The following is a 22,383-nucleotide window of genomic DNA, read 5'->3' on the forward strand; positions in this document are numbered from 1 at the left end:
ATAAATGACTTGAATCCAGAAATAACATCAAAGTGAACCATTGTGATAGTTACGATCTACAAGCCCTTTTTAAAGTGTAACATTATTTAATGGTTGATCATGAGGGTAATGGAAAATTAAACATAATTTCTCCCTTTTCTGAAAACTTCATATGGTTCTTTAGAGTAACTAAATACAATCAGTTACATACCTTGCTGTCTCTGACTGGTCATTATCCTGTTCTGAACTGTGGAACACAAAAAACTGATTTATGAATTTAAACTCTGTAATAAATACCAAATCTCTGCTTCTGCTCTTGTGGCAGCACATCAGCCTTATCATTACTATCACAACTATTCAGATCTAGATAGTAATAAGAAGAAATATGTAACTCGTTCACATACAAGTCCTTCAATTAGAATAATCCTATTTAAGTCAGAGTAACAAAACCAAATATGATGTTGAGTGAAAACAGACGTTTGTTTGAATTGTCATGTGTGGGTACAAAATGTTGAACCAAACCTTGAACCATGCTGTCGCCTCCTCAAATTCTTCTCTTTACTTAAGGATCCATTGTATCTTGGAAAAGGAAAGTTTAAAAGCTTGGGCTGTCATATATATATAAATATATATATATAATATCTGTAGGCATTTTTACAGTATACTGCAGTATGAACTATTATATAAATAAAAAGTTGTCGAAAGTTGCTGATGTTATTTTTTAATTTACCTCATATTATTCTGTCCAATTTGGCTCATGTTGGAGTTTGTCTTCTCTCTTGTCCAAGGTTAAAATGCTCAGTCAGTCTGACAACAGAGGGAGTGTTACAGTCAGTAAACAAGGGGGCGGGGTTTACAGACAGAGAACAAATAAATTCACTGTGACTGCTGCTCATTGGAACTTTTAACATTTTTCTTCGCCTTGGCTAACTACACCTGTTGTTACAATGGGTGACTCATACATTATAGCAATAGACTTTGGCACTGCATACAGTGGATATGCTTACACTGTGATGTCTGAAGAGCAAGAAATTGATCCCGTTTTGAAGCGCTGGGGAAAAGAGCTCGGACTAGACACCCCAAAAACTCCAACCTGCATTTTGTTCAATGAAGAAGAAGAATTTCTCAAGTTTGGTTATGAAGCCAAAGCTGCATACGTCAACATGCGTGGAGGAGAAGCGACAAAACACCACTTTTTTGAATCCTTCAAGATGGCTCTCTACGGCAAAGTGAGTAAAAATAACCTAACAAAGTAGCCCCCAAAACAGTAAGAGTGACGCACCTTTGTTTAAAAGCATTTGAGCCAGTGTTGCAGTATTAAGTTAGTAATGAGAACTCAGCTTTGAGCTCAGAGCTTGATGGTCACTGTGAAACAATCCCCAATTAAGCAGCATGAAATATACAGGATACATCTAAAATGGAAATTCTGTTTTGATTGATAGCTCTGATTGATTGATTCTGTGATTGTGTCTGTTTTTCTATTTGACTGTCTTGTCTGTACTTTTGACTAAACTTAACTGTTGCTCCAGTTTGACTCAAACACATTTCTATGTTCTCTATAACCTTAGAAACAAGGTTCCATCTGCAAACATGTCTAAACTAAAATCTTGTCAATCATCTCCAGACACTCAACAGAGATGTGACGATTAAAGCTGCAAATGGAAAGTCAATGAAGGCCTTGAAGATTTTCACTGAAGCTTTACGATACCTGAAAGAAGATGCACTGACAACCATAAGTGCCAAAGCAGGGAGGAGGTTTATTGCCTCTGACTTCACCTGGGTGCTGACTGTACCTGCGATCTGGGATCCTTCAGCTAAACAGTTCATGAGAGAAGCTGCAACTCAGGTAACCACAATTTCTTTAGAGAGTACTGACGTTATGACACGTTCAAAGGACTGATTAATTTTCCTTTTACTTCCAGGCTGGTATTGTGACCAAAGGAACAGAGGACAAGTTGGTCATTGCACTGGAACCAGAGGCAGCTTCAGTCTGGTGTAAGAAGCTCCCAGCTGAAGGTTTTATAACACAGAACCATGGAGGAGACTCACTGGAGCACTCTCCAGGAACACAATACATTGTCGTCGACTGTGGAGGTACTGTATGTGGTATTGTCAATAATTCTACAAACCTTTATTCACAAACAAGCTTTACAAATCCTTGTGTTTATGTACTCAAGAACAAGCACAATTGTGGACATCTCTACTTTTACTGACACCAAGAAAGAATTATTGTTAAAGAATATGTTTGATGTATAGCAGTGAATAAAGTGTCTCACTGTGTAAGATGACTGTGTTGATTGTACAGATGCTGTCACTATTCAGATTTAATTACTTCCTTTTTGTGTCGCAGGTGGAACTATTGACATAACTGTCCATGAGGTTCTGGATGGAGGAGCCCTGAAGGAGCTGCACAAGGCCTCTGGAAATGATCTGGGTGGACAAACTGTGGACAAGAAATTCAAAGAGTTCCTCAGAGAAATCTTCTGTCATGGTGTCTGGGATGAGTATGAAAGTAACTATCCCAGTGAGGTTCAGAAAATGATGTATGATTTTGCAGTTCTCAAACAAGAAGATGACGATGCTCAGATCATCTGCCCGTTTAACCTGGGAACAATAGCTCAGAGAAGACAGGAAATAGAAAAGTTCTTTGAAACAGTGCGAGGTGTTTCCTGGCATGACGGGTCAATCAAAATCTCAAAACAGAAAATGAAGTCTTTCTTCATTGAGTCTCTGAACGGCATCACCAAGAGTCTCAGAGAAATCTTGGACAAAGATTTCAACATCCAGTTCATCCTGTTAGTGGGGGGGTACGCTGAAAGCAAGATTCTGCGTGGACACATTAATGATCAGTTTGGTGATCAGTGTAAAGTTCTGTGTCCTTTTAGAGCACAAGAAGCAATTGTGAAGGGAGCTGTGAAGTTTGGAAGAAACCCAGAGGTGGTGGCATCTCGCAAGAGTGCCTTTACCTATGGGATCGCTACCTGTGAGGAGTTTGATGAGTCCAGACATAAGGCAGAAAAGAAATTCACAGCTGATGGGTGTGAGTTGTGTCGTGATATTTTCATGAAACTAGTGAAAATAGGTGAAAATGTGGGTTGGAATGAAACCAGAGAACACATTCTCCTTCCAGTAGAGGCAGATCAGACAGCAATGAAGATTACATTTTATTGTACAGAAAAGAAAAACGCAAAATATGTGGATGAATGGGGAGTAGATGATGTTGGTTCATTTACTGTTAGCATGCCTGATACTAGAGGAGGCACAGAACGTGAAATCAAGTTGGAAATCAGGTTTGGCTCCACAGAGATAGCAGCCACAGCAACTGACATGGTCTCAGGCACAGAGGGATCAATCAAGGTCGACTTCATGACCAACGCAACATCTGAAATGCAGCAGTTTTCTCTGCTGTTGCACGACAGCTTAACTGACTAAATTACTAGATTCATGACAATCAATTCTGTTGTGAACACATATCGTACTTTACCAGGGTCTTTTATCTTGGCTTAGGTTTGTTTCTCTATAACATTTCATCAAACACTGTCACTGCATATATGCATTACTTTATCATTATATTTCTTGGACAAAGAGTTTGTAGTTTTTGCTTTGGTGTTAAAACAACACCTGATGTTAAAATGTGTGTGTGTGCATATGTGTTTCATTACTCCATCATAATGCATTTTGCTGACTGTTATGTACTTCCAGCATATGGTGACAAAAATATAAATCCAATACTTGGTGAGCAAAATGATTTATGGAAAGCATGTGAATTAATGATGACTAATTTTTTGTTGTGCTTTTTATGTTGGTGTGTTAATAGGCACATATACAGAAATCAATCAAATTAATCAATCTTTATGATCTATACACACTTCTGTAATCAACTGAGTCACATTTATGAAGTGTAACAACATAAATCAAATATTTACTATGTAGATGATACTGTGATATACCTTGCAAAAGCAACATACAGCATACTGATGCTCCAAGATGAATATCACCATTTATCTGAATCAATTTATGTTCTTTTGAAATAATAATCCAATAAAGTCTTTGGTTTGAGTCTCAGGATTTGTATTTGTTTTTCTGTGTTTTAAATGGAATTTGAAGAGACAAAGATGAAAATAAAAATAGATTAATAAAATCAATAAGTAATAATAACAAAAAGAATGATGACAATAATAAGCATAATCAATAATAGCTGCAGTAATAATATGCTGACCATATCATCATTACATAGTCTGTAACTCTTAATTGAGAATAGAAAATGTGTACTGGAAAGTAATAATGTATAAGATTGCTTGAATTAGTTTATGTATGTTTATGTGACTGTGAGTAATGACAGCTTTATGAGAAAAACTTGTCTTGCCTTGGAGTTGAAGATGAGTAACTTGTTTTCAAACATCAGTTATGAAAGAGATATGGATCTCAGTGAGACTTCCTGAAAATGAACCTCAACCACTACTTTGATGATAAAAAACACACCCATTATAAAAACAGGTCTGGCTAGTCTATGTGAGGAAAAAAGTCAAAGAGCAAGTCAGCAAATGAGGAGTGCATTCATTTGTTTTCCCTCTGTAAAACCCGCCCCCTGGTTTTGGTAAGTGTAACATTAGTTTTTCTGTCAGACTGACTGAGCACTTTATCCTTGCAGAAGAGAGAATCTAAAAACACACAGAACTGGACAGAACATGAGGTAAATAATGAAAGAATATGCATAGCAACTCCACCAACCTTATTCTTACATTCATAGATGTAGATTTTACATTTGTATATTTGTAGCATACAAATCGTTGTATTTAAGGATTTGATCAAACTACCTGTGACATCAATGTTTTACTTCCCCACACACAGTGTGTCTGAACCTGGACAAAATCTGGAAGATATAGGGTAATTTTTTATTATGTGTGTTTGTTAAGATATCAGACATCTCAACTCTTTTAACTGATGTCTTCACATTGATTCAGATTGATTACCATCTATGAGAAAAATGTTGGTTTTGGATAGTCCAAATTCTCAACCAGAACCATGTTCTGGCTGAATGCATGTCATTTGCTTTTTACTAAAACTAGCATTTATTCCTCTTGGGCTAATTTCAGATTTAGCTGTTTTTCTTATGAATGACACATTTTTTCTTAACAAGTTACACTTTTTGTCATATTTTCAACAATTACACTGTCAGTCTCTGAAATACCTGACTACTTATGATATCAATGTTTTGCTCTGCCCTCAAACACAGGGAGTCTGAATCTGGAGAAAATCCCCAGGACACAGAGTAAATACTTGTTTTTTTAATTACAACTCATGTATTTGACATACCAAACATCTAAACTCTCTTAATGATGTCTTGACATTTCCACAGATCCAAACTGAATGCTGTTGAACCACAGCCAGCAGGGTATGTCTTTCATTGTCTTGAATTATACTCTATCTCCAGAGGAAGTTTTAAAAAAGGAAGCTATGACAGAATGGAAGAAATATATTCTAGTAATTTCTACTTTTTCAAAAGTTATAGAGATTGATTACCATCTATCAGAAAAATGTTGGGTTTTGGATAGTCCAAATTCTCAACTAGGACTATGTTTTTGCTGAATACATGTCATTTATTGTGCAATTTTATCTCAATATAACAGTTTTTCTTAATAATGTTTCTTAATAATAAATTTTTTCTTAATAATAAATATGTCACCTAAACTACCAATATGCACTACAACAGCTCTCTCACACAAGGCTTGTTGTCATGGCTATTGTCTGTGCTACTACTATGACTGTGGGTATAGGTTTAGTCAGTGTAGTAATAAATGAGTTTTACTACTTCAACCACAGATTTAACATTACAAATGTTTAACCCAGTTCATATTAACTTCTCTGAAGATAGTACAGTATCAGTTTTTATTAAATATTTTACTTGAATCATTCCTAATTTTTACATTGACAGTTTTTATTACAAAATCATCATCAATTCAGTCACCATTATTATGTTTTCATGATTTATTGCATTTTTCAGTTATTAAATAAGTCATTTCATTTCACTACCAATCATTTTTACCTTCTTGAATTCTTATTAAAAGCTGTTATTATATTATCCTTACTGATGATATTTTTAGCTTTATTACATCTTAACTACATTATACTATATTATTACATTGTCAGGTTTTAATACATGTTCATTACATTGTTCACAGTTTTTACATCATCAATTTTATTGCATTTTATCATTAGTCATAATTGCCACTTTCTACAGTGTCTGCATACTTTAGTTATCGATATTTCTTATTTGGCTTTTTATCATATTTCCACATTACAATGTCAGTCTCTAAAATATCTGACTATCTATGACATCTATTGTTTTACTCTGCCCCCAAACACAGGGAGTCTGAATCTGGAGAAAATCCCCAGGACACAGAGTAAATACTTGTTTTTTTACATTACATTTTGGTGCATTTGTTGACATACCAAACATCTAAACTCTCTTAACTGATGTCTTCATTTTCCCACAGATCCAAACTGAATGCTGTTGAACCACAGCCAGCAGGGTATGTCTTTCATTGTCTTGAATTGTCTCCAGAGGACATTTAGAATTTTTAAATTTTTTTTTACAATTTTTTACAATTATTACATAAATTATTTCACTGCACTGCAAATAATTTACGTTTTCATTTTATTGTCCAGCATTATTACATTATCAATTTTACTGCATTTTATTATCATCCATAACTGCCCGTTTCTACAGTATCTGCATTCTTGAGTTATCAATTTTTCTTCTTCTGTAACTTCAGAGAGCTTGGTCACAGTGAAAATCAACAAAAGACCAGGTGAAGATTTGCCTTTTAACAAAATTTCATGTACATGTTGAGACAATAAACATTTATTCATTACAATATAAACTACGTTCCCTCAGAATGAGACCATTTTTCTTAACGAGTCACATACACTTGTAACACAAGCTCTAACAGCTATGTTATTACATTATCCACAGTCATTCATTAATGTACTTGGTTCTGCTTTTTATCATGTTTTATCAGTCTCTAAATATGACTACCTGTGACATCAATGTTGTACTCTGCCCTCAAACACAGGGAGTCTGAATCTGGAGAAAATCTCCAGGACACAGAGTAAATACTTGTTTTTTTTTTTTTTTTTAAATTACAACTAATGTATTTGACATAACAAACATCTAAACTCTCTTAACTGATCTTTTCTGTTCCCACAGATCAAAACAGAATGACAGTCAGCCACAGCCAGCAGGGTATGTCAATGATATGTGTGAATTTAAATTCTACATTCTGAAGAAGAAAAAAAATGAACTTCATATATTAAATATTCAGCCAATATCCTATTCAACCTTTAATTATGCTTGCTTGATTCTGCTGCTTCATTACCATGTAAATGTATGCGACAGTTGAGTCAATCCTTTTTAGCTTTATTACATCTTGATTACATTATTAGATAAGTCATTTCATTTCACTACCAATCATTTTTACCTTCTTGAATTCTTATTAAAAGCTGTTATTATATTATCCTTACTGATGATATTTTTTAGCTTCATTACATCTTAACTACATTATACTATATTATTACATTGTCAGGTTTTAATACATGTTCATTACATTGTTCACTGTTTTTACATCATCAGTTTTTATTGCATTTTATCATTAGTCATAATTGCCACTTTCTACAGTGTCTGCATACTTTAGTTATCAATATTTCTTATTTCCCAACCTCAGAGAGCCTGGCCTTGGCCAAAATCAACAAAAGAACAGGTGAACATTTGCTTTTTACTAAATTTTCAGGCACATGTTGAGAAAACAAACATTTATTCCTCTTGTGCTAATTTCAGATTTAGCTGTTTTTCTCATGTCAATACAACCTATATTCCTTCAGAATGACACCATTTTTCTTAACAAGTTACACTTATAACACAAACTGTAACAGCTAGGTTATTACATTATCCACAGTCATTATTTATTTATTTGGTTTTGCTTTTTATCATATTCCCACATTACAATGTCAGTCTCTAAAATATCTGACTATCTATGACATCTATTGTTTTGCTCTGCCCTCAAACACAGGGAGTCTGAATCTGGAGAAAATCCCCAGGACACAGAGTAAATACTTGTTTTTTTTGTTGTTTTTTTTTAAAAAATTACAACTAATGTATTTGACATAACAAACATCTAAACTCTCTTAACTGATCTTTTCTGTTCCCACAGATCAAAACAGAATGACAGTCAGCCACAGCCAGCAGGGTATGTCAATGATTTTACAGTAAAATTCTACTGCACACTGGGGTTCTTCCACAGATGTTGGGCAATCCAGGAATCCATAAAATGGTCCTAGTATGTTTGCTATAATAATCTGTCATAACACATGAATTTCTTTTGTACAACAAAAGACTTAAGAACAAAGAAGGTGTGAAATCCAGCTCCCAACAGTGTGAACAACATGAACACAAAGGAAGGTTTGTTTCTTAAAGTACTGGATTAATGGACATGACAGACAATTTAAAAATCAAACCAGACTAACCACTGATGATGTTTTTAACAGTTTGACTGAGATGGAAAGATTTTACAAAGAGAAGCTTCAGGAGGCAAGGTCAGTATTTTTCTGAAGTGAACTTTTAATGAGACGTGAAACAGACTTTAAATTTACTGAAGCTTGAACACAGAGTGTGGACACAGTCAGACCTGTACAATACAAAGCAATCCAACACAACAGCCCTGTAATACACTGTAAATAACTAACCTGCTGATTCAGTGTGTTAAACCATTGATGTTAACTTTAGTTCAGTTGGTGCTTCATCATGTGTCCAGTAATAACATGAAGGTTTTTCACACTCTGAATTTTTCCTCCACAGATTTGCTCTGAAACAAAAAGAGGAAGAACTGAAATCATTCAAAGACAGGTACTGTACATACAAAGAGCTGAAACTACAAATTCAGATTCAATATAAATGTTAACTTTTTTCCACAATCACATTGTATCTTTCTTTGAATAGAGTGGCAGCAGACCTGTCTCTGTCAATAAAGACAGGAGACACTGAGAGCATGAACAACCCAGTCAGTAAAACCAAACTGACAGAGATGTATAACAAACTGAAACTGCTGCAGTGGCCTAAAATCAAAGATCATCTGAAATCTAATGCTGTGAGCAGAGAGTTTACCAGAGATCTGACTCAGGTACAGTACAGTCTGAAGAGATGTTACTCTGTAGTTTACTTCTTCAACTCCTGTTCAAAGTTAAACTGAAATCAACTTACTGTTCCTGTGTTTGTTTTTCTGACTAAAATCCAAACTGATGATTACAGAAAATGTTTAAAGATGCAGCAGAAGAAATGGAGAGAAAGAAGAAGCAGATAGATGAAGTGTTTGGACTGATTGAGAACAGCAGTGGACTAACACCTCAGAAGGTACTGGACTGAAGTCTACTGTCTAAAACTGGACCATTAAATCTTCTGCTACTGTACTTGTGTAAGCAGCATTTTCCTGTGTTCCAGGTTAAAGAGTTCAGACAGTTAACAATTCACAGTCTTCAGATGAATCTGTACCACAGCAGGAAAGAAGATCTTCTTCAGGTAGGTGTGTTATACTTTACAGCTTTGGAAACCAAACAGTTCACAGCCTCATCTGTGGATAAAATGGACTGAACATGTAAAGTTGAACCATGTCTCTCATACAGAGTCCTTTCCTTGATGATGGAGCTCAGTACTCCCAGGATGTGATGGAGAACTTCAGACTTCTGGCCTCTGAATGCTACTGGTTGGGTTGTTTGATGGCTTTAAACAATCCTCCTCTTCAGCCGGACTGGGAGAATCATGTTCCTGGGATGGACGCCTGGGACATTTTCCCACGAAACATCAAGTCTGTTTAGATCATGAAGAGGAAGTTAATTAAGAATGAAGAAAAAAATCACTTTAGAGTCTTAGTGTTTGTCAGGGATCCAACACCTCCAAGGTTTCATCCCAGGGTTTAATCTTTGTTCCTATTTTCTCTCCCTGCATATGCCTCCCTTGGTTCCTTAATAAGTTGTTTTAAATGCATTTCTTATCATTGTTACATGGGTGATACACAGCTTTATGTGTGTTATCTTTATGCTTTTTGTTACAGTAATGTAATGAGAGCTAAACAGGCTGCAGCTGCAGTGGTGGCAGTGGATTGGGGTTTGGTGTGTGGGGGTGGGTGTCAGAGTTTTGTTTTCCAGTAGTACTGATGACTGTGTTACTATACAATAAATGCAGGCTCGTTGCTACAGGGGGTATTAGGGAGCAGTGCCTTCACAACTGTTGCATTATTAGATTCACATTATTTTTTTATTATTAGTAACATTTTTGTACAGAAGACTGTCATATTCCCCTATGACGGTATACACTGCCCAGCCAAAAAAAAAAAAAAAAACCCTATTACACTTTCTAATATTTTGTTGGACTGCCCTTAGCTTTGATTACAACATGCACTCATCATTGCATTGTTTCAGTAAGCTTATGTAATGTCACAACATTTATTTCTGCCCATAATTGCACACATTTTTTGCCAAGATCTTGTATTGATGATGGGAGAGTTGGACCACTCCGTAAAGTTTTCTCCAGCACATCCCAAAGATTCTCAATAGGGTTAAGGTCTGGAGTCTGTGGTGGCCAACGCATGTGTGAAAATGATGTCTCATGGTATCTGAACCACTCTTTCACAATTGAGCCCAATGAATCCTAGCATCGTCATCTTGGAATATGCCCATGCAGTTGAGGAAGAAAAAATCTACTGATGAAAAAAGCTGGTCATTCAGTATATTCAGGTCAGCTTACCTCATTTTATGATATGGCACAAGGCATGATGGGTGCATATCTTCATCTGCTTCTCTTGTTACCCTGATGTGCCCATCACTCTGAACAGAGTAAATCTGGACTCATCAGACTACATGACCCTTCTTCCATTGCTCCAGGGTCTGATCTTTATGCTCCATCACTTTTCTTAAGGCTACACAGCTGTTTAGTCCCCATCTTCTGGAATCTCTTCACACCATGTGTATGGAAATACTCTGACTTAAACATATCCATGATTTTCACTGTTGATTTTTTATGATTTGATTTCATCAAAAGGTTATGTAATCTCCTATCACAATTATTCAAGATTTTTCCTGACCACATTTCTTCCTCAGAGATGATGGCTCACAACTATCCTTCCAAGTTTTAATAATGTGTTGGACAGTTAAAACTTAAAAGTTTTGTAGCTCCAGCAATCTCCTTAGTTGTTTCCTTTGCTTGATGCAGGTCTGTCTAAAACAGAGTAACATCTTTTCTGCAACCACAGGATATATATCTTCCAACATGGTTGTTGAGAAGTTATGCACCACATCAGTTCGGGTTAAATGACTTGTTGCCAGCTGAAACTTATTAATCTCTGCAGTAATTGTCCAATGGAAGGCTCATACCTATTTGCTTAGTTAAATCCAGGTGGTGACTTTTTTGGCTGGGCATTGTACATCACATGTTGACAGCAATATATGGTGTAATGTCACCCAAACAATATGACCGAGTTAAGAAATATGCTAGTAGCATCAGATACAACATAAAGCAAACCCTTAGACAGCAGCACTAATATAAACTTATAAACATCATCATCAAAAACTGAAACTTTAAAGTGTTGTATTAGTAACATTCTCTGAAAGCCTTCCACTTTGTACAGGCCTGTAAGGATGATTACCAGGATGTGTTGTAATCATTTATTTAGAATAGACCTACTCCCTTCACATTATATTTCACATTATATTCTCGTTCTTATCTGACATCAAAACAGAGGGAGTCGTTTTGGAAAGCCACCAAATATTGAAGAGATAACAACTGTATGAACCACATTTCAGTGGTGCCAAGTTTCTTGAGGCATGGTGTCTTGTGTTTTGCTTTCTTCTGTGTGTGTTTAAAAATACATCATCTCTGTTGTGTGTAAAGTTCTATATCAATAAAGTTCAGCTGAGTTGTCTTTCTTTGATTGCACCAAATTCTCTCACTTGTTCTGCTGTTTCCACGTTTACCTTTATATAGTGTTGGGAGAACTGTATCAGTTGTGTTAGCAGAAATACTGTTTCGTTTATACATTGTTTATACATTTCTCATCAGTCTGCACTGAACTTAACTGCAAGAAACACAGGCTGTGTTTAAGGCAACATGATTATTAAACTAAAGTTGATTTAAGTGCACTAAGCATTTTATTTATTCATAATATTGTCAGGGAAGATGAGCCATGTGACTTTCTATTGTGCATTTTAACTTGTAAAGTGAAGACGTTTTGAGTAAACTCAGTTTTGCCTGAGTGTGTGCTACTGTTGGTCATTTTTATCTTCTTGTGGGATAAAGGTGTGTTTTTTCCCATGTTAAATGTGGTATGAAGACAGAATTCATATGACATTGTTTAGTTCTCTTTAGACTGTCTGTCATTTCTTGATGGCTTACCTGTGTGACATATTGACCTGGTACTTCATGTTTTGTTATACCATGACCCTACAGAGGCAAGTAATAATGTTTGTTGATGGACCTCCATACTACACTAATGAAACCCCGACGCCTCAAGCTTGATTTCATAATTGACTACAATGCAGAATGAGTGCATGCAAGTGTGCACCTAACTTTACATGGCACAGGTTAACCCAATAATAATCATCACATAACAGAAAGAAGCTCATTTCCTAGTGTGATAAGTGTTAAAGCCTTGACAGACAGATATATCAGATTTTTTGGCTCCTTAGGTGAAAGAAACAGGTGCTGAATGCCGTAAAGAGATTGCTGCTGATTTGTTGGCTGGTTAAACCTGTTGGTTCAGTTCTCGGTACAGTACATTTTAAACACATTTGAAATTTTTTTCAGTGTTTATCAGTGATTATACCCACATGCACTGAAGTCAGTAACAGTCTGTTTCCTTCACTGAATGCTGGAACCATCAGATAAGACACAAAAAGCAAAAACGCAGACAGATGAACTAATCTAACCTGAATTCATCACCCCCCAAAACTTTTACTTTTGATTCAATTGTATTACTAAGTAGAACATATTCTATGAAAGCTGTCCACTTTGTACTAGCCTACCAGGATAATTATCAGTGTGTTGTTGTTATCTTGTATTGAAAAGACAACAACAATGACTGAGAAAACTGTACAAACCACAGCCCCCACAATCCATCCTTTCTTATCTGACATGTCACGTAATGTCCAGAGAACATGAGAGCTCCACCAGCTGGTTTGTCTGCATACACCTGCAGGTTCCTGGTGTAGCTGGTCCTGACTAGGCTGACCAGATCTTGTATGTTTCAGGTTTACCTGGCACCTGGTTGGTGACAGAATACAATAATATCTGTAGTGGACTTGGACTTGGACAACACCAAAAACTTGGTGTTGACTAAATGACACAAAAGTCCTTGAGTCAGAAATGCTGTAATAGTAAAGTTAATAATAAAGTATGCTCAGGCACTTCTGTTCCTGAGCCTTTATTTGTAGTTACATGAGCTGTGGTGAAAGAGAGAGGACAAAATGACAGGGATAAAATGCAAAAACAGCTGAAACCCAAGATGACAAAAGCTAAGTGGTTAAAATGTAGCAAAAAATCCGTACAAAAAAGCATCAGGGGAAACCATTCGCTTTTATCCCTGTGGAGTGATGTGAGATTTGAAGGCTACCTTTGGTCTCTGCCAATCAGGGCGTGTTCCTTTTCCTTTCTTTGTCTTAGTTGGAGTGAAAAATATTTTTTATTTTCAGATTCTAAGTTATTTAATTTGGAGTTCCCATTTACAAATCCCATATTTTCCTCCCACCATAACAAGACATTACACAATATGTTATAATGGTTTTTACACTGCAAGCATAGATCATGTGTCATGTGTCAATCAAAAATCTAAAACATAATAAAGGTGGTCAACTGATCAGACAAAAGACTAAATTGTTTCAAACAATATCAATAAATGAAGGAATACAGAAACGCTTTTGACAAATAATCAATGAATTACAGCATTATGGTTCATTGTGTGGGTGATGCTTAGACGTGGTTGCAATAAGGCAGTATGGTTCCTGAAACTGCATATCTGGACATAAAGGCTCTATAACAGGAAAATGCACTAACAAACATGATCAGTGTCTGTAGCAGTGACCCAGGTACTCGACAGAAAAGTCCATGAGTTCCTGTCTGACAGCACCCACCCCTTGCACCTAGAGATTCAGACCTTGCTCTCAAGTTCCTGCTTCAAATACCCACTAGCCAAAGCCAACAGAGAGGCGTGTCCATAACATGAAACAAAAGTTTGTTATTTAAGAATTTGCCCTGTTTACCTTTAGTGCTTTGGCTTGGTTTTAAATATTATTTATTATATTTAGAATCATTAGCTCCAAGTAACCAAACACAGAACCAAGATAGGGTCTCTGGTGAGATGTGCGTGTGAATGGATTGAATGGCCTACTATTGCAAGAGGTGTGTGATTAGGGCTGTGTTATACAACAATATACATTAAATGGTGAAATAAAAATGTCTATGATTTCATATTATGCCATATTGTGTATTTAATGGTGTCGTAAAATCCACTGTTCACAGCAATATTTTTTCATCATCTGGATGAGAGCTCCGAACAAGAGAAAGACCAGCTGAGACAAATCCAGAAGCTGGTTCCTAAATGAGGGACTGCGTCTGTAGCATGGGCATGATTTGGTTTTGTAAAATCTGACACGGAACAGAACAGGTCGCCACAACAGATTCAAACACCACTAACCGCTTCTACCCCTTACACAAGAAACACGTCAAAGACAATGGAGTTTTTAAGCACAAAAAACACCAGGAACTCAAAATAAGCCCCAGAGTCAAATGTGTTATATATATTGTTATATTTAACACATTCATTTTGTGAGCCTTTTAGTGTCTCTGCAGTTTAAACTTCATCTCCTCCTGAGCTTCATGAAGGTAATATATAATACAGAAGTGTTCGACTGTGTTCTACTCTTCAGGTGTTACTGTGTCCACATTCTATATGTGGATCTATGGTCGATTTAAAGATTGCGTTATATATCTTTATCTTGTGTTAGTAAGTTTCTCTTTGTAAAATGTTTCCATTGCAGCAGTGTGTTTGAAACATATTGTAAAACTTGTGTCTGAATGATTTGTGGAGTAAAATGGCCTGTATGTTGAATTTAGTGCACAATTGTTAAATTACATTGTATTGTCCATGTATTAATGTGTCCACACTGTGTACGTTGAGCTGTAGTGAAGTTAAATCTGCTCTAGTTTGTGTTTAAAAGTAAGATTATGAAAACACTTACACTACCCTGTGAAGCTGCAGTTTGTAAAAATAAAATCTAAAAAAATGTCAAAAACATCATTGGCGGTTAGTCAAGTTAAACACTTAAGACCAGATTATTTATTTAAATCAGTGATTCTGTAAACATTCATTATTTATCAGACAGTTGAATTTCAAATTTTTGTTTTTTTCTTTCGTTTTTCTCAATAGCATAGGACGGGCTGCTGCTGGTAACATTTTTGTGTTTCTTTTTTTTTCTAATGTAGAAAAACATACTGGAACAGTTACTACACTCAGTCTTTCAAGATTTCATAGGATCATGGTAGAAACCCATTGTACAGTTGGTATTAGACTGAAACATTTATCACCACTCCTCAGTGCAAGTCTTATTAAAGAAGTTATGAGTCCATCTTTTGCTCTTAAAGAATTTGAACAACATTTCTTAAACACTGTCTTCAAACATAAAGTGCTGCAGGTTTAGTTCAACAATGAAAAGTGTTTTGTTCCTGTTTATGTCAAATAACTTGTATTGATGGTATTAATTGATGGTATTAATTTATGGATTTGATAGATTTACACATGGCTGCCTTTATATTGACTCATGTTGCTTTGCTGTCTCTCCTGCTCTCAGGGAGGAACGAGGTGAATGTGTTCACTCAGTCTGACACCAGTATTACTGTGACACAGACTGAGGAGGTGGAGGTGGAGGTGTCCTCACTGAGCTCCGCCCCCTGCAGAGATAATAAAAACACTGCAGCTGCTGCGTCTCAGCACTTTGATTCTTTTCCTCACCTCGACTAGTTTCACCTGTTTCTATGATGGGTGACTCATTCATCATAGCGATAGACTTTGGCACCACATACAGTGGATATTCCTTCAGTTTGACATCCACAGGGGAAGAAACTGATCCACGTTTAAAGTTCTGGGGTAAAGAAATTGGAAAAGAGACCCCAAAGACTCCAACATGCATCCTTTTTGATGAACATGGAGAATTTATGAAGTTTGGATATGAAGCTAAAATGGCTTATGTTGAAATGCGTGGTGAGAACGCAAGGAAACACTTATACTTTGAATGCTTCAAGATGTCCCTCTATGGCACAGTGAGTAAAAATGATCTGATGATATCAATATTCTTCATATATGGATCATTACAAATGGTCTGGTTCATATATAATGTTTTGCTGTTTGGTAAGACAATTAAAGAGATTTAGAAGATACCTATGATTCTACCTTTTTAAAATTAGCCTCAGACCACAAAGAGATGACTGAATAACTCAGATCTGTCTCCATGTTAACTGTTACTTTAGTTTTATTCAAACACATATGTTTAGCATAACAAGGTCCAAACATGTATGAACTAACATCTTGTCAATCACCAACAGAAACTCAACAGAGATGTGACGATTAAAGCTGCAAATGGAAAGTCAATGAAGGCCTTGAAGGTTTTCACTGAAGCTTTACGATACCTTAAGGAAGACGCCTTGGAAACCATTGCAGCAAACACAGAGGGGAGGAGGTTTATTGCCTCTGACTTCACCTGGGTGCTGACTGTACCTGCGATCTGGGATCCTTCAGCCAAACAGTTCATGAGAGAAGCTGCAACTCAGGTAACACACTGAGACCATTAGACTCTGCAGTGAAGGTTTTATTTCTCATGAAAATGAATGATCAGTTTTTCCTTTTACTTCCAGGCTGGTATTGTGACCAAGGGAAAGGAAGACAAGTTGGTCATTGCACTGGAACCAGAGGCAGCTTCAGTCTGGTGTAAGAAGCTCCCAGCTGAAGGTTTTATAACAGAAAACCGGGGAGGAGACTCACTAGACCGATCTCCAGGAACACAATACATTATTGTCGACTGTGGAGGTACAGTTGCGGTTTGTTTGACATTTCAAATTCTACTTAAATCCCAAATGTTTTAATGTGGAAGACGTGGGTTTTACTGAAGACAACACTTTATCCACTGGAAAGAAGTAAGATGAGGAAAGGATCTGGGCTAATGAGGACATACTGACCTTTAAAATGATAACTTTTGCTATGACAGAGGCAGGGACTAAGACAGAACTGTTCAGGGGAGTTCCTAGGGGTTGAATGATTTGGCCCAAGTGTCAGACCGCTGAAATGAGGCAAGCAAAACAAATAAAACACAGGGCCACTTTGAATTTAAGGTATTCTGAATAACAGCATAGAAAGAGGTGTCATCAATATCTCCAGAACAAGTAAATTATGCAACTTTGTATAAATCTAGGGTTGTAAAGATGAGTGTAACCTTGATGCAATGTAATCAATATAATATTCTAGTACTTAGTAGTTCTCTCTTACTTTCAAGTACACTGTGTGAAAAGTCTGGGACATCTATCACCCATCTATCCTGTTCCATTCCTGTAGGATAACCTCATTGAATTCCTTGATATTTGATGGGGGGTGCTGCTCAACTTTCACAATTCTTTCACAAGTCTCTTCACAATTCCCCACAGGTGCTCAGTAGGAGTGAGGCCAGGTGACATACTTGACCACTGCAGTTAGACAAATGCAGCCTCTTTTGGCCTGTTCAGGGTGGGAACCATATAAAAGCACCTTTAGCTGGCAGTGGAGGTAGTCGTAGAGCCAATTCGATGTCTGTGTAAAAGGGAGAGCCAGGAGAGTGAGACAGACACTGACCTAAGCCAAGGATCACTTCCTCCTTTAATCACTTCCTCTGTGTTGCAGGTGGAACTATTGACATAACTGTCCATGAGGTGCTGGATGGAGGAGCCCTGAAGGAGCTGCACAAGGCCTCTGGAAATGATCTGGGTGGACAAACTGTGGACAAGAAATTCAAAGAGTTCCTCAGAGAAATCTTCTGTGATGGTCTCTGGGATGAATATGAAAGTAACTATCCCAGTGAGGTTCAGAGAATGATGTATGATTTCATGGTTCTGAAGCAGGTAAATGAAGATGTTCAGATCACCTGCCCATTTAACCTTGGAAAAGTAGCTCAGAAAAAGAAGGATATAGAAGAGTTTTTTGAAACAGTGGAAGGTGCATCCTGGAACGACGGGTCAATCAAAATCACAAAAGATAAAATGAGGTCTTTCTTTGATGAGTCTCTGAACAGCATCACCAAGAGTATCAGAGATATCTTGAGCAAAGACTTCAGAATTGAGTTCATCCTGTTAGTGGGGGGGTACGCTCAAAGCAAAATTCTGCGTAAACACATTAAGAATCAGTTTGGTCGTCAGTGTAAAGTGCTGTGTCCTTACAGGGCCCAAGAAGCAATTGTGAAAGGAGCTGTGATGTTTGGAAGAAACCCAGAAGTGGTGGCATCTCGAAAAAGTGCCTTTACTTACGGGATCGCTATCAGAGAGAGGTTTGATGAGTCCAGGCATAAGGCAGGAAAGAAATTCACAATTACAAATGTAGAATGGTGTAATGATATTTTTAGGAAACTAGTGGAGATTGATGAGGATGTTGGTTGGAATGAATCCAGAGAGTACATTTTTGGTCCAATAGAGGCAGATCTGACAGGCGTGACCTTTAAATTTTTTCAAACAGAGAGAAATAACCCACCCTATGTGGATGACTGGGGAGTGGAAGAAATTGGCTCATTCATCCTTGACATGCCCGAAACTAAAAGTGGCATGAATCGCGAAGTCAAAGTGGAAATCAGGTTTGGCTCCACAGAAATGACAGCGACTGCCACTGACATAGATTCAATGGCAGCAGCATCAATCACACTTGACTTCATGATTAAATCTTGACAACGTTACAGAAAATATCAAAACTGTGGCTGTTTTGTCAACCCAATCTCAAGTCGGTTTATAAAATAGTCAAAAAATGTAACGCATTGATTCATGTAGGTGGACACAAATGTTGACACTGACACACTGAGAACAACTTTCGAACTATTTCGACTAGAATTTTTTTTTTTTTTTGATAAAGTCCTACATTTGGAAGTTTGCAAGAATGTGGTTAGAATAAATGAAGGATGTACAAAGTGCACAACTGTGAAACTAGGTTCAGACAGAGTCCATCTGTGGTTCAGGTAAAGATTTAAGTTTAAGGGTTTAATTTCCATGTAAATAAACTGGTTGTGTCTGAACCAGACCAGGCTCTTTACCTGAACCAGAACCAGGAGCTGTGAGAGTCAGAACCACAAAACTAGTTTATAAAGCTGGACTCACTGCCAGTGGAGATTTTACTGTCAGGAAACACAACGGACTCTCCGTCTGTTTACATGAATCAACAGATTAATTTTCATGATTATTTCATGAATTGCTGTGACACTGGTTTGGTTTCCTTACAGTGGATCCATCAGGAATCATTAACAGCTGTTTAATCGAACAGTCTTAGATTCACTGGAACTGACTAAAATGTAAAAGTCATGATGATCACCTGTCTTCAGGTGCAATGACAAATTGTACTTTAATATTGTTTAATATTTAATATTATTTTTTATTTTTGTAACTTTTTATTTTTTTAGACACTTCAATCATTGGCATCAACATGTAATTTGTTTGTACATACAGTTAAAGTATTTTAAAACAAACACCCTGATATTAAAGTGTTTTCAGACACTTGTTAGGTCACAATGTAGAAGTGTTGACGTCCATGTTGTTCAGACATTGAATTAGTGTAATACTATAACACAAAGGCCTTTTGGAGCTGTGCTTTCTATTCATAGTGTAGAAGATCTTTCCTCTGACAGCAGGTGCTGTAAATCCTAAGCATTTTCATTCACAGATAAGAATCCTGTTTGTAACAGTGCTACTGATCATCTTTATCTGATGTTGGGCAATTACATTGTGGACCTGTAGAAAAAGCTAACAGAATAGACTAAATGTGGGTTATAGATATATTTTTAAGGCTTTTGTTTTTACATTAAACGTGAGAGGTACGTGATATAAAAATGTAAGACTAGTCATGTCAGAAATATTTACAAGAGAGCTTTAAAGCTGTTTTTTTTTTTCCAAAGACAGGTTGATGTTGAGACAATATTACCTGAGCAAAGTGCTTTATGACAGAGATGAACTACTGTCAGAAAGATCTGTTGATCTGCTGATCCCTGTCCAGTTTTTCATTATTATTACCAGTACTTTTAATGTTACAGTTTTGCTCTGTCCAACTGAAATTCAATAAAAATCCTTCCTAAGTAGAAGATGTAAGTTTGATCATATAACTTAATAATAATAATAATGAGGATAATAATACATTTTATTTATAAGTGCCTTTCTGAACACTCAAGGACACTGTACAATATACAATAATCAAAAGAACTGTACAACAGACAATAATCAATAAAACTCTACAATATATAATAATCAATAAAGCTGTACAGTATACAATAATCAATAAAACAACAATGGATAGAATCAACACAGAAATGTAAGGCTATGAAGCTGCAGTAGGATGTTTAATGCATTTTTATTATTTGTGTTGGGTTGTGTTTGTATTTACATGAATGTGTGAATTGCCATCTAGAGAGAAATCAAATAGTGTATTATTATTTATCTATACAGACCCATGTGACCAAATTGAAACTGTAGATTCATATAAGGAACCCTGGGGTTCACATTAACAATAAATTGACAGGTAGCCAGTGTACTGTTGTTCACAGCTGTGTGCTGGTAAGAGATACCATATATAAATAACCCTATAAAGATATTTGTGAAATGTAATACAAAAAGTAAATGTAATATAAACCAGCAATTAGCATGAATGCTGCTTTTCCCATTACAGCTTAAAGCTGAGTGAAGAGGGAACATATTTCATGTTTCAAAGTTGTGACAAGGACTGTGGTGACCACTGAGCTTTAGGTCATGTCCTCTAGTAATTCTGGAGGTAGGTTAGGGCTTTTAGTTCACAGCTCTAAACATGTTGCTGCCTCAGTTAAAGGCAAAATCAGACAGTTTTATTGTACCTTCTCTAATTGTTGTACTTTTTAAATTACTTTATACTTTAAATTACCTCTTAATCTGCCAAAAAATACCCCCAAAAAAAGCAAAAAACCCTATTGAGAACCAACAAATCCACTTTTTATTCAGCTAAACATGCTCAAATTTAGAGACTTAGTAGATTACAATACAATGCAAATAATGTTCACGTCACGACTGAACTAGGACGTGAACCCAAATGCACAACTCAGACTCAAAGTACAAAAAACAAACAAACAATCTTTATTAGACAAAGTAACAACACAAAATCACTCAAGGCGAGGAATCCAAAAGGTAACAAAAGTATCAAACCAAAATTGCTTGTGAGGAGGCAAAACCACTAGGTAAAGTATCAACAAAAAAATCACTAAAAAGGAGGCAAAAACTACTAAACAAACAAGGCAGAATAAGGCAAACACAAAGGATCAAAAACCTGGCGTGACTAGGACTCGAGGTACAGACTGGCTTGGCTCTCTGACTGAACAAGACGAACTAGCACAGGACAAAGGGAGACACAGACTCTAAATAGACACAAGGTAAGGGGAAACAGGTGGAGACAATCAGGGCGGGGCAAGCAATCAGGCAGGTGGGAAACACATGAGGGGAAGAGGCAAGTGACCTGAAACGAGAGGAGAGTAAGATTTCAAAATAAAACAGGAAGTCACAAGACAACATGAAGACGGGACAACACAACAGTGACTTAACATTTCCTGGACATGACAGTTCAAAGCTAAAAACAGTCACCACATAGTATCAAGAAGTTGTTTAAAATGAGAGACAGCAAGTACAGTCTGAGAGGAACATTCATATTTGAAAAACCTAAGATACGAACAACTGTCAAAAATCTTTATCTGTCAGTCAGAGTTGTGAAACTGTGGAATGATTGCTCTGAAAATGTTAAAACCTGTAGTACTCTGAATAGGTTCAAAAAACTTTAGAAAAATAGTTTAATTGTGAAATATATTACAGAAAATTAAAACTAATGTGACAATACCAGAAACAGCAGAAATGATAATATTAATTATTTGTGCCTGAGGTTGCCATGAACCTGATTTAGTGATATATATGTCCTTGTAAGGTAAGAGGGGTAGGCGTTAAAAAATCTTCAGCTTCAGCCTGCACCCTTTCAGTTTTGTTATTGGAAATGTAATAAACTGTGGGAAGCACCCTTCTCCTCTCTAGAGTTGTTGTCAGTCTTCTAAGAGTCTTCTAAAGAGAAGTCAACTCCTCTTCTCACT

At 36.5% G+C, this 22,383-nt stretch overlaps 4 protein-coding genes across 26 annotated transcripts in view; 3 read left to right on the forward strand and 1 right to left on the reverse strand.

Annotated features, from left to right (window-relative positions):
* Nucleotides 1–22,383, reverse strand: part of LOC108874252 (golgin subfamily A member 6-like protein 2) — a 49,806-nt gene that overhangs the window by 1,999 nt on the left and 25,424 nt on the right. The window lies entirely within an intron of this gene.
* Nucleotides 895–4,044, forward strand: LOC108874249 (heat shock 70 kDa protein 12A-like). The gene is made up of 4 exons (XM_018662706.2): nucleotides 895–1,208; nucleotides 1,604–1,825; nucleotides 1,902–2,073; nucleotides 2,330–4,044. The coding sequence occupies exons 1-4, from the start codon at nucleotides 927–929 to the stop codon at nucleotides 3,409–3,411; spliced, it is 1,758 nt and encodes a 585-aa protein (XP_018518222.1). The 5' UTR covers nucleotides 895–926; the 3' UTR covers nucleotides 3,412–4,044.
* On the forward strand, nucleotides 4,543–11,952 carry LOC108874250 (110 kDa antigen-like). 23 transcript variants are annotated; one of them, XM_051068823.1, is made up of 19 exons: nucleotides 4,550–4,672; nucleotides 4,831–4,866; nucleotides 5,216–5,251; nucleotides 5,339–5,374; nucleotides 6,348–6,383; nucleotides 6,477–6,512; nucleotides 6,756–6,791; nucleotides 7,056–7,091; nucleotides 7,190–7,225; nucleotides 7,704–7,739; nucleotides 8,049–8,084; nucleotides 8,190–8,225; nucleotides 8,372–8,437; nucleotides 8,524–8,571; nucleotides 8,834–8,881; nucleotides 8,975–9,155; nucleotides 9,284–9,385; nucleotides 9,473–9,550; nucleotides 9,655–11,952. In XM_051068823.1, the coding sequence occupies exons 1-19, from the start codon at nucleotides 4,668–4,670 to the stop codon at nucleotides 9,844–9,846; spliced, it is 1,116 nt and encodes a 371-aa protein (XP_050924780.1). In that variant the 5' UTR covers nucleotides 4,550–4,667; the 3' UTR covers nucleotides 9,847–11,952. The 23 variants fall into 23 exon arrangements, with proteins under 23 accessions (XP_050924781.1, XP_050924782.1, XP_050924783.1 ...); XM_051068824.1 differs by lacking the exon at nucleotides 6,756–6,791 and having other exon boundaries at nucleotides 4,543–4,672; XM_051068825.1 differs by lacking the exons at nucleotides 6,348–6,383; nucleotides 6,477–6,512 and having other exon boundaries at nucleotides 4,543–4,672.
* Nucleotides 16,026–20,448, forward strand: LOC108874251 (heat shock 70 kDa protein 12A-like). Its single transcript, XM_018662708.2, has 4 exons — nucleotides 16,026–16,336; nucleotides 16,619–16,843; nucleotides 16,928–17,099; nucleotides 17,943–20,448. Exons 1-4 carry the CDS (start codon nucleotides 16,052–16,054, stop codon nucleotides 18,971–18,973), a joined length of 1,713 nt encoding a protein of 570 aa, XP_018518224.1. The 5' UTR covers nucleotides 16,026–16,051; the 3' UTR covers nucleotides 18,974–20,448.

Source organism: Lates calcarifer, unplaced genomic scaffold (genome assembly GCF_001640805.2).
Source record: "Lates calcarifer isolate ASB-BC8 unplaced genomic scaffold, TLL_Latcal_v3 _unitig_5268_quiver_806, whole genome shotgun sequence".
NCBI lineage: Eukaryota > Metazoa > Chordata > Actinopteri > Centropomidae > Lates > Lates calcarifer.